This window comes from Macaca nemestrina, chromosome 2 (assembly GCF_043159975.1).
Source record: "Macaca nemestrina isolate mMacNem1 chromosome 2, mMacNem.hap1, whole genome shotgun sequence".
Classification (NCBI taxonomy): Eukaryota; Metazoa; Chordata; class Mammalia; order Primates; family Cercopithecidae; genus Macaca; species Macaca nemestrina.
The window spans coordinates 189346148-189361422 of NC_092126.1; the positions used below are offsets into that span (position 1 = coordinate 189346148).

General features: G+C 40.3%; 1 protein-coding gene across 13 annotated transcripts in view; it reads right to left on the reverse strand.

The window, feature by feature from the left end:
- Positions 1–15275, reverse strand: part of LOC105477421 (NOP2/Sun RNA methyltransferase 3) — a 258079-nt gene that overhangs the window by 225859 nt on the left and 16945 nt on the right. For all 13 annotated transcript variants that reach the window (XR_011620409.1, XR_011620410.1, XR_011620411.1 and 10 more), the window contains exons 3-5: positions 11303–11646; positions 1332–1486; positions 472–593 (exon numbers count right to left, since the gene is read on the reverse strand). Coding sequence is in view for 4 of the 13 variants with exons in the window: in XM_071092552.1 (XP_070948653.1) it covers positions 472–593; positions 1332–1486; positions 11303–11646 (621 nt within the window). In the remaining 9 variants the exon portion in view is untranslated. The remainder of the gene's footprint in view (positions 1–471; positions 594–1331; positions 1487–11302; positions 11647–15275) is intronic.

The following is a 15275-nucleotide window of genomic DNA, read 5'->3' on the forward strand; positions in this document are numbered from 1 at the left end:
AAATGTTCAGTGGCCAGGTCCTTCTGGAAAATTCTCAGAGGGGAGACACGCACTAACAACGAGCTACAACTTGCTAGGGGCTGATTCATCCAGAACATTAACAAAACATGCATCCTGATTCAAAGCTATTCTTAAAGGGTTGCTCAGATTCTGGTAAAAGAAACAGGGTTATGAACCCCCAGGCTTGGGTTCCAGTGAACAAACACCTTTGAACTACAGTAAAATCGTCTATGCCCTTTAAGAGACAATGCACAGCAATACTACACGTCACTGGGGGTGGGGGGAGGGGCGGTGAGCATTACAGCATGAGCGATAAAGGGGAAGAAGTTGGGAATTTTTTGAGTGCAGCCTTTGGAGGAATAATCACTGACACCTACACAGCAAGCCCTCCATGGGGGCCTGATATGTTCTATCACACCTGCTTCAATTACATCAGACACCAAAATACACTTTTGTATTAACAGTCCCTACCTTAAGAGCTCTATCTGTAGAAGAGGCAAATTCCTCCTTTGACTTATCCTACAGGATGCCTTCTGAGAGTCAGAAGAAAACAACCAGCTTCGATCATTTGAACACGGAGCATCCACTAACACCTAGAGAAAAAAAAGGACAAGCGATGCAAATACGCACTGACAATCTATTCTCAGGCACGAAATAGATAGAGAAATTCTCTAGAACATGGTAAACAAATAGCAAATAGATAAAAACATTTCTTTTTTAACTGAAAATACACCACAGTAAGTTTTTCCTTATGGCATTTCCTCACTAACACTTTTCAGAAAAACTTACCATGTACTTTCAGTGTTTGTTTTTTGGGGCTTAGGATGGGAGAATTAAAGTTTACTATGTCTACTAATGCTATTTGATATACTTGACAACCACAGCAAAAACTTTTACAAAAGTTACGCATTGTAATTAGACATTAATATATTTCTGAATTCTCAGCACTTATTTCTAAGAATGAATATTTCAATTTCAGCTCACTGAAATGACCTCTTTTTCTTCAACTGTCATACTCTGATATGAAATGTTACTGAATTAAAGCAATACAGTAGTGACCCAAATAATATCTGATCTTTTCCTGAGTATCTTTGAGTTACCTGCCAATATAAAACATTCTATAATCCCCAATCCCAATGTTACTGCTTCCTTTGAACCATGCTGACGACTAAATGAAAACTGCTTCCACATTCACTTTATCAAAATTTTCCAGGGTACTGAGAAACTGTATCAGGCTATGTCTGAGAACAGATGGAAAATAACAACCACAAAGCAACATAATAGTGGTATCATTGGGCATCCATCAGTTTGTCACAATGTAATAAAAGTACCTTGTCAAACATTTCAGGCTGGGCGTCTCCCATTTTTCTGCCATCCAATTCGGACACTTTAATTACATTTATCAAAGGCTGTGGGATGAAAGATTCTAACGTCTGCCTCAGCCACTTCAATCTCAGACTATCATATTCATTACAATGAAGATAACCTAAATAAAAAGGATTAAAAAGTTTCAAATGAAGGCAATGGAACTGTTAAATTTCTACTTTTCAGCAAATAAATTTCAGGAAGAAGTTAACTCATCAAAATTATGCAGAAATAGGGCTCAGAGGTAAACATTATAATTTTCTTATGCTTTAAAAACAGAAATAAGGTGTACATGTATGTATATATAGATACACACACCTACTACATAAAACATTTACAATAGTCATGCCTACACAGTCTCTCAGAAGCTCTCAGCATTTGCTCCACCAAGTTTAATTTTATTAGAGGTAAAACCTATAAAAAATTATAGATTCCTAAAGATATGTTATACAACCAATACCTCAGACACGGTTCTCGCTCTAAAGAACTAACGCTTAAGAGTAAACACAGGTGGTAATTCAGGTGCAAGAAGATAAGACTCACATTGGGGCAGATGCAGGAACTGTCCTGGCTTAAAAGTCTCCTGTCCCACAGGAACCATCTTTTCTTTTAACAACTCCACAGGCTTTCAGTGTCTCCACAGGGACATGCCCAGTTATAAGAATCACTGTACTCAGAAGACCCAAAGCATGGCATCTCTACCAGGTCTCCAGGGGTTATTTATTCTTTCTCCCAGCCCACATGCAGTTTACCAACCAGGCTCATTTTTATCATAAGCAATCTCGCCTAGAAACATAGTGACAATCTCTGTCAGGTTACCAAGGAAACAATACTAGAGAACTAACTGAACATTAAATTTTAACATAGAAGGGAAAAAAAAATTGCAAAGCCTTTGCTCAAATACATACTTATATATACGTATATATATTTACATATATATTTACACACACACATATATATATTAGGTTTTTTTTTCTGATTGTCATTCCACTGTTAAAAAGTAAAAAAAAAAAAAAAAAAAAAAAAAATTTAATGACTTCTCATCATCCACTGAATAAAGTTCAAATGTGGAGTCCTTAAATCAAGGTCCATAATAGCCAGACCCCAGGACAATCTTTCCATTTTAATCTCCCACTATTTCCCCAGTATGCTCTGTGCTCTATCAAACTTGATGGACTATTCCATTTCCCACACATACTCTGTACTTCTCTTACTTATCTCATATGAGAGGTGTTTCTATGTATGGCTTACCTTCTCTACTACCAGGGCTCCATTTTTTTTTTTTTTTTTTTTTTTTTTGAGATGCAGTCTCGCTCTGTTGCCCAGGCTGAAGTTCAGTGGCATGATCTTGGCTCACTGCAACCTCCGACTCCCAGGTTCAAGCGATTCTCCTGCCTCAGCCTCCCAAGTAGCTGGGATTACAGATGCACATCACCATGTCTGGTTAATTTTTGTATTTTTAGTAGAGATGGGGTTTTGCCATGTTGGTCAGGCTGGTCTGGAACTCCTGACCTCAGGTGACCTAACTGCCTCGGCCTCCCAAAGTGCTGAGATTACAGGCGTGAGCCACCGTGCCCAGCCCAGGGCTCCATATTTCTATGTTTCTATAGGGAAGGAGCCCAGGAGGTGGCATCAATTTTGTTGAGAAGAGGAGCAGAAAATCATCTTAAAGCACATCTGTACAGCTAGTTTTCATGTTTATTTTGGGTATCTTTTGGAGGACTTGCTAATGGAAGTTAAATAGGTGTCTAAGAGCCCTTGCCTTAGCCTGAAATCACTAGAAAACAATTTAAGACAGAAGTTCATGGTATGGACAGGGTGCAATTCTAAGGAAGCAAAAGTGAGAGAAAAAAGGAAGTAAATCATGGAAGGAGCAGGATAGACACAGGAGGATTTGTAGTCAAGCTGTCTACAGCTTTGGTCAGTCTCTCAGGGCAACTCTACAGTTTGAAATTACAGAGGCTTGTTACGAACTGGAGGTTAGTGCAGCAAGGAGGAAGAACAATTGGCTGGCTGCTTTTTGTCTCTTTCTCTCATTGGTTAAAGCCCACACCAAGAGTTGATAACTTCTACCTACTTTGGGGTTGTGTACCTGACCCCTTCAGGCACCTGCTTAAAAAACCAGGCAGTACCCACGGCCAAGTATTGCAAGCACACAGGTGAGGGGATGGATCTCTGCTTGTCAGCTGGCACTCATCGGGAGGCTCTTCAATTTGTGGCAGTGGTAGCATTAGCAGCAGACAACTGCATGAATGGCATGAGCCTTTGCTAGGGTTTCTCCAGTTTCTGGAAACAATTCAAGTGGCTCCAGCCACGAGGTGAGGGATGGGAGTAAAGATGAAGCCAACCATATCTGTAGTGATGCATAAGCTGGGTCCACAAGATAACCCCCAAAGTCACTCCTGCCATGTCCACCACTGCCCATCAAATACTAAGGGCCTCAGAGGAAAGAGGTCTTACTCATCTTTCATTCAATTTTCCTTTTTCTAGTTTAAATGTTTCATATTCTATTTCAACATTTTTAGTGGTAACCCAAAAGACCTTTAATATGCACGTGTTAAGAAAATTCTAAGCTAAGTCAATTTTCACCAACTTTCCTAAAAGACGCAAGAATCTTGTAACATTCTTGCTTTAGATGCTACTGTTATTGTATATCTGGGTTTTCTTTGGACTTACATTTTTTGATCCCACAAAACATTATCATGGTCTTCTATAGCCAAGGATGGTTAGACTTTCCCCACATAATATCCTATCTTTGCTCTTCATTTTTTTCTAACTCCTATCTTCCATCTTGGATGACGTTCTTTTTTCCTGAAGCACATCCTTCAGAATTGTTGGTGACGAACTGTTAATCTCTCTCTCTTTCTCTATTTCGCTTTTGCTCTTCAGGAGCATTATTGACTGGATATATTTCTGGATTGACAGTCATCTTTTATATTCCTTTGAATGCTGGTTTCTCTTATTACCCTCAAGGGTCAACCCTCTGTCCACTCTTCCTTTGAAACTAAGCTCTCCATTCTTTCTGGCTGCTATTAAGTTCTTCTCTTTATTTTCAGTGTTCTGCAACTTCACTATAATGATTTCAGAGGGTATTTTCTCTCCTCCCCCAGCATCAAAGCTGAAGACAGGCAGTTTTCCTTGCAGTCATCTGGAGAGGACAATTTCTTCCTGGTTTACCTTATATGGAGGGTATAGCACTCCGAATCCCAGCTTGATGAAAACGAATCTTCTATTAGATGCTCTGCTTGGGTAGGCTCTGGCTTTGTTTTATATTCCTTCACTCTCATGAAGCAATAAAAAACATGTAAGTTTTTCATGTTAAGCAAATGTTCCCAAGTCAAAAGCCAGCTTCAGTACACAATTTACCTTCAAGGTTCCCACTATCTCTTAGATTTTGGCCACTGAGTATTTAAAGATAATTTAAGCATTAAAAAAATGTGTCTAATATTATATCCTACATTTTGAGTTATTTTCTTAAGGGGGGTTGGTTAGGGCACCCAGTCTGTCACACCACAGGGAACAGAAGTCTTCATCATTTCTATATCCCTTACCTCTATACACACACCATCCAATGCCTTGCATTTAGTATGTGCACACTAAATGTAGATGACTTGATTGAAGCATGGCATTATAATAATGAATACTTAAATTATTACAACTGAAAATCAGGGCAGCTTTTCACTAAATTGTGTATAGTCTGAGTCAAGATTCTCAAGTCAGCATTTTAAAATAGCTTCCAGCAGAATTATTGCTTAGATGCAGATTTTATTTGAAATGGTCTTAGGTTGGTTAAACTTTTTAAAAATAAGAAATATAAAGTGTCACAATGCAAGTTTCACATATATACTAACACTACATTGAGACAATTTTGTGCTTGTCAAAAACAAACCAAATCTTAATACTTTTTTCATCTAAACAGGAAAAGGGGCAAATTTAACAAATTCCTGAGGATTTAGCATCTGTACATGGCAATCTTTGGTCCAAGGAAAGAAACTGAAATTGGTAGTTTCATTCATTCATTCATTTTAATAGACCTAACTTAAAAACAATAATCTTGCCTTCCTTCCAGTTTTTCCAATTATTCTTTGGAGCCATAAGCTATAATTTATGATCATTTTCTATGTTCCCCTCAGTATTATAATTGGAATAATGATACTGTCCTATGTACTAAAAGTGCTAGTGGGCAGCAAATCCATATGGGTCTGCAGCAACTTCAATTCTTGCCTCCTCAGAAGAAAGAATTAGACTGAGGGGCATAAGGCAGAAAAAGAGACCAAGCCAAGTTTAAAATCAGGAGTGGAAGTTTACTCAAGAGCTCTAGAGCAAGAAAGAAAGGACAGTTCACTTGGAAGAGACCCAAGCGAGTACTTTGGAGGTCAAGTGCCCATTTAACCTTAATCCTAGGACTTTATATGCTGGCCCACTTCTGGCGTCCTGCACCCCTCTTCCTTTATTCTTCCTTAAGGGTGAGCTCCCCACATGCGCAGTGCCTTCCTCACACTTGGGAGGTGAGCACGCACAGTGTGTTTAGAAACCTGTATGCTCACCTGAGGCTTTCTTCCCTTTTCAGTGGCATGGCCCCGGAAGGTCATACTCTGCCATTTTGTCTCTTGATGCACATGCTTGAGCTCACTTGCCTAATTCCTGAGATTTTATTGGAAGCTGATGACCAATTTCAAATGTTTTTATCTGTTTGGGAAATTGCCTCTCCCTGGTGCCTGCGGTGAATTATCACTTTAGTGTGACAACTGTGCAGCATCAGGAAATTGCCTCTCCCGGGCACTGGCTGCCAATGATCATTTTTAGAGAGGCAGTGTAATAACTGCCAAATCATCGCCTGATGGTTGCCTGACATTCCTGGTAGGTGGGGGTTACCTTCTCCTGCCCTACTCATGCCTGATTACCTGTAAAACAAAGTGCTGCAAAGGATAATGGTAAGTTTCTTTAAACTTACCTGGAAGCAATGTTACATATTCACAAAAGAACAAAATGGTGATGACGAATTTGTTAAAATGTGGTTGACATTAGATTAAAATGCACTTGAGGGTACAACCACTTTGAGGTTCTGGTTTATCAAGGACTTGTTATGGACTAGGCCAGTGGTATCTGCTGCAGACACAAAGATAAATAAGAATCTGGGCCAGACTTGGTGGCTCATGCCTGTAATCCCAGCACTTTGGGAGGCCAAGGCAGGTGGATCAGTTGAGGTCAGGAGTTCAAGACCAGCCTGGCCAACATGGTGAAACCCCATTTCTACTAAAAATACAAAAATTAGGTCTGGTGGCATGCACCTATAATCCCAGCTACTCGGGAGGCTGATGCATGAGAATCGCTTGAACTGAGGAGGCAGAGATTGCAGTGAGCTGAGATCACACCATTGCATCCCAGCCTGGGCGACAGAACAAGACTCTATGTCAAAAAAAAAAAAAAAGGATCTGTCCCTATGCTCCAGGAGACTCACAGAAGATGCTACAGAAGTCAGCATTTGTATTACTGGGAGACCCTGGAATAGTCAATAGCACAACTATAACAATGAAAACCTGAGTTCAGATCCCAGCTCTGCCACTTACCTTAGGCAATTTGGTACTTCTCCTTGTCTCAGATAATTCTTTAAAATGGGAATAACAATACCCAACTCACAGAGTTGGAGAGTTAAATAATAGTCACCAGTGAGAGTCACAGTTCCTCAGAGCTCTAGGACTTTAGGAAGACTCATATATGGGGGTATAACAAAAGATGCTGGGAGAAGGTGAGAGGAAGAAAAAATAAATAAAAAACAAGATGTTGGAAGCAGAGACTACTAAAAAAATGTTTGAAAAGCAGAGATTTAAGCAATGTGATTAATACAGTCCTTGGCACATACGAAGTGTTACAAAATGGTTACTATTTTCATTACCACAAAGATGCACCTAATGCAGGGAGTTCAGAGAAGGCATTCCAGGAAAGTTAAATCCTGAAGTATAATCTGAAGAATGAAAAGGAGCAGGGGAAGAGAAAAGAGAAAGTGACACCTGTAGAAGGTGCAAAAAGGACTAAAGATGAAGAAGCAGGGAGGACAGTAAAAGCAATTAAACAAAAAAAGGAGTCTTTTCAGTCTCCTATACTAATCAGAGATCAAAAAGTTATCACTATTAGGTGTGGTGGCTCACATCTGTAATCCCAGCACTTTGGGAGGTCAAGGCAGGCTGACTGCTTGAGCCCAGGAGTTCGAGGCCAGCCTGGGCAACACAGTGAAACCCCATCTCTACAAAAAATACAAAAATTAGCCAGGCATGGTGGCATGTGGCCTATAGTCCCAGCTACTTGGAAGACTGAGGAGGGAGGATGGCTTGAACCCAGGAAGTCAAGGCTGCAGCGAGCCAAGATCGCACCACTGCACTCCAGCCTGAGCAACAGAGCAAGACCTTGTCTCAAAACACCAAGTTATCACTGACATCAAAGAGATATTCATGCCTAGAAGGACACAGACTTCAGCCAGAAAGTTGACTAAGACACTCCACCAAGCTGGGTCATCCTTAGTTAATATGCTGATGTTTTCCCATTGAGAATCCATATTGTTTGCTCTTTTCCTGCCAAGACCAGGACATTAAAAAGGCTATGCTGACAAAAACCATGGTCAGTCCATCAATGTGTTAACAGGTGAGAGCGCTGGACCAACAGAAAGTAGACTCTTTTTTTTAAATCATCCTGAAACATAAGCTTTGTAATCATTCAAAGCCATGAGCCTCTTGGCCCAGAATAAAGGCCAGTACTGATCTAAAGAAATTTGGTGTACAAATGCACATTTAGTGCAGCCATCATTTTACATTTTGCTTATAAAAGCTTTGATTAGCATTGCTTCTACATTCCAAATTCAAGCACTGTAGCTAACCTAATTTGGGCTTTAAGCATCAGCATGAAGACATCTGTACTTCTTAGTAAATCATTATCATTAGTCCTACTTAGATGAAAAGCTACTTTACTTGGAACACTGCCTGTAGTTCATTGCCCTTCATATAAGAACAGGAAGATTCTTCTCAACTTCAAACTCCTATAATATATCAGTTTGCCTTTGGATTCCTAATCAAATCAACTTTGCTACCAAAAATGTGTAAAATATTTATAGCCTACTAAAGAGGATAATTTAGGATTAAAATGTCCTCTCTTCAAAATGGTAACTACATTTGACGTTTTCCTTCCATCCTTTATAATACTAAAATTCTATATCCAGAATTAATTAGTATAAGCCTTTTAACTTATACTTAGAAGAAAAAATAAGTGCTCCTTATAACATACAACTCCACAAAACTTCAGCCTAAATTATAAAAATAATGAGGTAAACTTGTAAAATAATATTTTTGTTGTGATTTCTTATTCTAAAATACAGCAAGCTTCAATAGCTGAGTTTTAACCAGAACTCTAAAACATTGGGCATATTTCCTTCTAAATATACAGTTAACTGATATATTTGTACCAAGGCCTAGTACAACTGGATTCACATTTCTCATAAAAGAATTTTAAATCTATTTCAACAGGGAATGCTCTCATATAAAAGTATAAAAGCCGTCTTCAAATTGGAACATACAGGCCTTGGGGATACATACCCTGTTCTAAGGGACAGAAAGGCTTGGACAGTTTCAAAAGAAGCCATTTTCAGATCATCAACTTCCTAAAGGAGAACACCTCCAGTGGGGCATCTCCTTTCACACGGCCCTTCACTAACTTTACAAATGACAAGCAAGCCTCCCACACATCTAGAATCCTATTATGGCACAATGTGCCAGGGTGTAGAAATCTCCAGAACATCAAACAAGGGCAGTTCAACACCTCAGTGTCTTGGCTGAGAAAGTGAAGTCGGCCAGGCACAGTGGCTCACGCCTGTAATCCCAGCACTTAGGGAGGCCGAGGTGGGCAGATCACTTGAGGTCAGGAGTTTGAGACCAGCCTGGCCAACATGGTGAAACCCCATCTCTATTAAAAATATAAAAATTAGCCAGGCATGGTGGCACATGCCTGTAATCCTAGCTACTCAGGAGGGTGAGGCAGGAGAATCGCTCGAACCTGGGAGGCAGAGGTCACAGAGAGCTGATATCGCACTACTGCACTCCAGCCTGGGAGACAAAGCGAGACTCCATCTCAAAAAAAAAAAAAAAAAAAAGGCCAACCCTGCCTTTTGTAATTGAGATGGTTTCACATCGTTTGCTTTCAACAAAATCAAAAATGGACTTAAATGGTGCTTACCTAATAGATAATTAAAATAATGCTTGATGAAAGATCTGTATGTGATCTGGGGCTATAAATCAGGAGTCTGAAGAATCAGTAAAACAATTGTAACACAATTCTCTTTGGGACAGGATCTCACTGTTTCCCAGGCTGATGGAGTGGTGCAATCTCAGCTCACTGTAATCTCCACGTCCCAGGCTCAAGCAATCCTCCTACCTCAGCTTCCTGAGTAGCTGGGACTACAGACATGCACCACCATGCCCAGCTAACTTTTTGAATTTTTTTGTAGAGACAGGGTTTTCCCATGTTGCCCAGGCTGGTCTAGCACTCCTGAGCTCAAGTGATCGCCTGCCTTGGCTTCCCAAAGTGCTGGGATTACAGGCATGAGCCACCACGCCCAGTTCATCTTCTTATCTGTATGAACAGCACTGGCATCTATAAAGACAGAATCATCACACAAAAACCGGACAGAATTGATGCTCAACTCTGCCTCATCTAGTAGTAAGTAATATTTATTCAGGGAAATATGTATTAGTTTTAAAAGAAAAATAACTAGTTTTGTTTGTTTGTTTGTTTTGCTTTTTTGAGACAGAGTCTCTCGCTCTGTCGCCCAGGCTGGAGTGCAGTGGCGTGATCTCAGCTCACTACAACCTCCACCTCCCTGGTTCAAGCAATTCTCTGCCTCAGCCTCCTGAGTGGCTGGGATTCTGGGATTACAGGTGCCCAACACCATGCTTGGCTAATTTTTTTGTATTTTTTAGTAGAGATGGGGTTTCACCGTCTTGGCCAGGCTGGTCTTGAACTACTGACCTCGTGATCCACCCATCTCGGCCTCGCAAAGTGCTGGGATTACAGGCGTGAGCCACCGTGCCCAGCCAAAAAAGAATTAGTTTTAAAAGAAAAATCATTAAGAAAAAAATTTATAGTAAATGTTGACTAGTTACTTTTAACAAACATTTGTAAAACTGTGTATCACTTTGGTTCTGATAATAATGGTAATGAAAAAGTGACCTGAAAAGACTTTTTGGATTGTCCAATACTATACTCTCTTCTCACATGTGACTATGAACTCTTGAAATGTGGCTAGTCTCAACTGAAATGTGATGTAACTGTAAAGTAACCAATTTTAAAGACCTGTAAAAAAATGAGAATGTAAAATATCTCATAATTTCTATTTTGATTACATATTGAAATAATATTTTGAATGTATCAGGTTCAATGTATTATTCAAATTAATCTCACCTGTTTCTTTCTACCTTTTAAATGTAAGTACTTAAATATTTAAGGGTATATATGTACTTCACATTATATTTCTACCAGAAAGAATTGCCTTGGAACCTTATATTCTACTGACATCAAAAAATTATTTTAAATGTACATGTTTCTGTTGCAGAGAAGTATGACAAGGATATCTATATAAGACTCTGAAGTATAAAGGTAAATAACAAAAAAAAACCTATCCGGCTTATGAGCATTCATATCATCTGACAGATCTGTATTTGCAAAATGTTGAAGTTTTATTTCCAATCACCTGCTAGAATTAAGTTGCTGAAAAAAATGTTATTTATACTGACTTCCTCTGCAAAAATTTCCATTATTCTCCATATTGTCCTAGTTTTCAAGCTTCCCCAGTTTGCAAACTCAATCTTATGTTTCTCCCCATATATACTTTCAAAATTCTCTGTAACATACGGATATTAAAAAGTTGTCAAATACTGAACGAAAAGCACACTACCTGGACAAGCACACTGCAGCAGAGCTATTGATTTGCCTCCAGGAGCAGCACACAGATCCAGAACCTTCTCCCCATCCCTTAATTCCAGAGCCAATACTGGGAGAAGGGAAGCAGCATTTAGGAGATAATATTTTTTCAGGTTTCCAATTTGGTGTCTTTCTGAAGGGATTCGGCCCGGAGTTCTGCTAAGGTAGCACTTCATTGATTTAGGATAGTTGGGTAAAGATCCCTGAAAGAGTGTGTGATAACCCTTCAAATGTAAATCCTTTTCCAGTTCAAAAGGATAATTGAATCGGTTAAGCAGGACAGCATATTGCCAGCATGATGGAGATGTCAGTATCTTCCTAGAAATAGAAAAAGAGAAAATAAGAGAATATTAATATTATACACACCAATACAATTTTATATTATGAATCAGGTGAATATGGTCCTAGTTTTATATTTCACTTACCTGTGATTTTAAGAGACAGGATCAGTATTCCTGACTCTTCCTTCTGCCTCATGAGGATCTGATACGACGGAATCCAGCACTGTTATGATCCTGTCTTTATTTTAGAAATTGGTATTTTGTTCATTGTGGCTTTTCAAAAACTAATTGTGATCATTGAAATATTATATTATTGAGGCAAGATAATAGAGTCTGGAGACAGGGAACCTAAAGTCATTTCACACTGAATTCCTAGAACTAAATTGAAAGGAAAACCCTAACTTTCCATGCCTAAGTAACAAAAGAACCAGGGGCTACTCCCTTTGCAAACCCTCACATTTTCTGCATGGCAAATGGGAAATTGAAAGTACCTCTAATTTGTTGCTTTTTGCAACCAATCACATGCTTGAATAGAAGTACAACTTGGTAACTTCACTTCAGTCTCTGACTGGTTGCTGTCCACAACCAATCAGATATTTGCACAGGAGTGTAACCTTTGTAATCTCACTGCAGCCTCTGTTTGGCTGCTTTCCGCAACCAATCAGACAGATTGCGGGCCACTACATCATTTTCATGAGGTGAGCACCACGTGGCCAATGGAAAACCTCTAGTGGGTATTCAGACCCAAGAATATTCTGTATCTGTGGCCCTTGTGGCACTGCTGTGGCCATCCTCACACTGCGGAGTGTACTTTCACTTTCAATACATCTCTTTGTTGCAGCATTCTTTCCTCGCTTGGCTGTGCGTTTTGTCCGATTCTTTGTTCAAAACTCCAAGAACCTGGACAACTTGCAGTCAAGACCCTCTACCGGTAACATTATGATTACTGAGTTTTTTGAGGTTTAAATTCTGCACCAGAGAGGTATGCCTCAGCTTACACTCAGCTTAGTCCCTCCCTGTAGAACATCTTAAAAAACAAAAAACAAAAAGGCGGCCTGCCTTTAAATACCTCTAAATCTGTCCAAATGAATCTTTGTCCATCACTCTGCACAAGGAAGTGTTTTTCTTAGTGACAATATTCAATTTCTTAGAGACTATTAATATTAGAGGGAAAAGTACTACCATAAAAGGGTATTAGAGGGAATGAGTGTTTTCCTCTGATGAAGATAAAAGGTATGGGAAACTAACTACAGTGAACTCTATACTAATAGAGTTAATGAGGCGATGAGTGGCTCAGATGATAAAAAACCAAGGATGATTTAAAAACCACTTATGGATTGATGGTGCAGGCTTTCCCCCAGCAGCTTTACCTTGCTAAATTTGTATTCGGTCCAAGAGTTCCATCTCTTGACAATCACAAACTCATATCAACTGACAGATGATCCAGCAGGAAATATTTAATTTATTTACTAGCTGACCTTTCTAGCTGAGTTATTTGGGAGCCTCATTAACTATGGTCAATTAAATAAATTCCAGCTGCTTCACACCCTGGAGCTGCCTATGTGAGGAATGGCTGGATTGAAATGTAACACCTGCGACTGGAAGCGTGCCACGTGAATTTCAATTTAGGGCTAATATGTGAAACTGCTTTCTCCTTTCACTGCCTCTTACTATGGATGGTGTGTCACGGGAGCCTGGCAAATCTGTTTCAGCTATTTTGGAGGATGACAACCTCTTAAGAAAGAGGTTTGCAAACTTCAGTGTGCATCAAGGGTCTCTAAAACAGACTGCAGGGACCCAGCCAGAGTTTCTGATTCAGGAGGTCTGAAAGAGAGCCTGAAATTTGTATCTCTAGCAAGTTTTCAGGTGATGCTGATGCTGCTGATCCCCAGGACCACACTTTGGGGGAGACTGCTTTAAGACTGACCCCAAAGGGAAATCTGCAAATGCCACTATTGTAAGTCCTATGGCAGTTCATCCTAATCTTACCCTGCAAACAGGCTGAAAAATCTATCCAGTGTTGAGTCACGTGTAACAAAAAAAATGATCAGGAACACAGTGATACAGACAGGAGTGGCTTGACTTGCATCGTGTACCTACCCCTTAGCTAAAAAGGAGTAGAACACTTCCAATTAGTTAACATCAGACAAGACAAATCTTTATTCATTCTTTTTTTCTTCAGAATTTTCGAAGCTATCTTGAATGTCTATTCTTTCAGATGAACTTTGGAATAAAAGTTCAGTTAAAAATAATTTATAAAATATTTGTGTATGTAGACAGGTAGAGATATAGTAACCTTGCCTAGGATTATATTAAACGCTTTAAACTTGGAGATATTTCACATCTTTATTGCAGTCAATTTTTCCAATCCTGATCACATGTTTCTCCGTTTATTCACATTTTCTTTCCTATCTCTTAGAAAGGTTATTAATCCTGCATATTTCCTTTTAAGCTTATTGTTTAAGAGGATTATTAATTTAGGAACATTAGCTTTTGTATATTATCCAATATGTTAAATTTTGAAGGATGAGAAGAAATTATCTGTAGGAAGAAATGAGAAAGCAAGTTTGAGGACAAAGCTAACACCACATGTACAAGCACACAGGTATGAGAAAGAACAGAGCATTTTAAAAAACAGTAGTCTAGGCCGGGCGCGGTGGCTCAAGCCTGTAATCCCAGCACTTTGGGAGGCCGAGGCGGGTGGATCACGAGGTCAGGAGATCGAGACTATCCTGGCTAACATGGTGAAACCCCGTCTCTACTAAAAATACAAAAAACTAGCCGGGCGTGGTGGCGGGCGCCTGTAGTCTCAGCTACTTGGGAGGCTGAGGCGGGAGAATGGCGTGAACCCGGGAGGCGGAGCTTGCAGTGAGCCGAGATCACGCCACTGCACTCCAGCCTGGGAGACACAGTGAGACTCCGTCTCAAAAAAAAACAAAACAAAACAAAACAAAACAAAAAAAAAACAGTAGTCTGGTATGGATCATGGCAGAAGATTACCAAGTATAATGTGATAAGGTTTTAGAATTTTATTTTCTAAGTGATGAGAAGCCACTAAAAAACTTAAGGGGGAGAGAGCCCCAATCAGATTTAAAGACATGTACTGAGGATTGCTGACAAGATGGCCCATTGGGAACAGCTCCGGTCTGCAGCTCCCAGCAAGATCAACGCGGAAGGCAAGTGATTTCTGCATTTCCAACTGAGGTACCTGGTTCATCTCACTGGGACTGGTTGGACAGTGGGTGCACCCCGCAGAGGGTGAGCTGAAGCAGGGTGGAGCATCACCTCACTAGGGAAGGGAAAGGGGTTGGGGAATTTTCTCCCCTACCCAAGGGAAGCCGTGAGGGACTAAGCCTGAGGAACCATGCACTCTGGTCCAGATACCATGCTTTTCCCATGGTCTCTGCAACCTGCAGGCCAGGAGATTCCCTTCAGTGCCTACCCCACCAGGGCCCTGGGTTTCCAGCACAAAATTGGGCGGATGTTTGGGCAGACACCGAACTAGCTGCAGGAGTTTTCTCTTCCATACCCCAGTGGCATGTGGAACGCCAGCGAGACAGAACCATCCACTCCCCTGGAAAGGGGTGCTGAAGCCAGGGAGCCAAGGGGTCTGGCTCGGTGGGTCCCGCCCTCATGAAGCCCAGCAAACTCAGATCCACCGGCTTG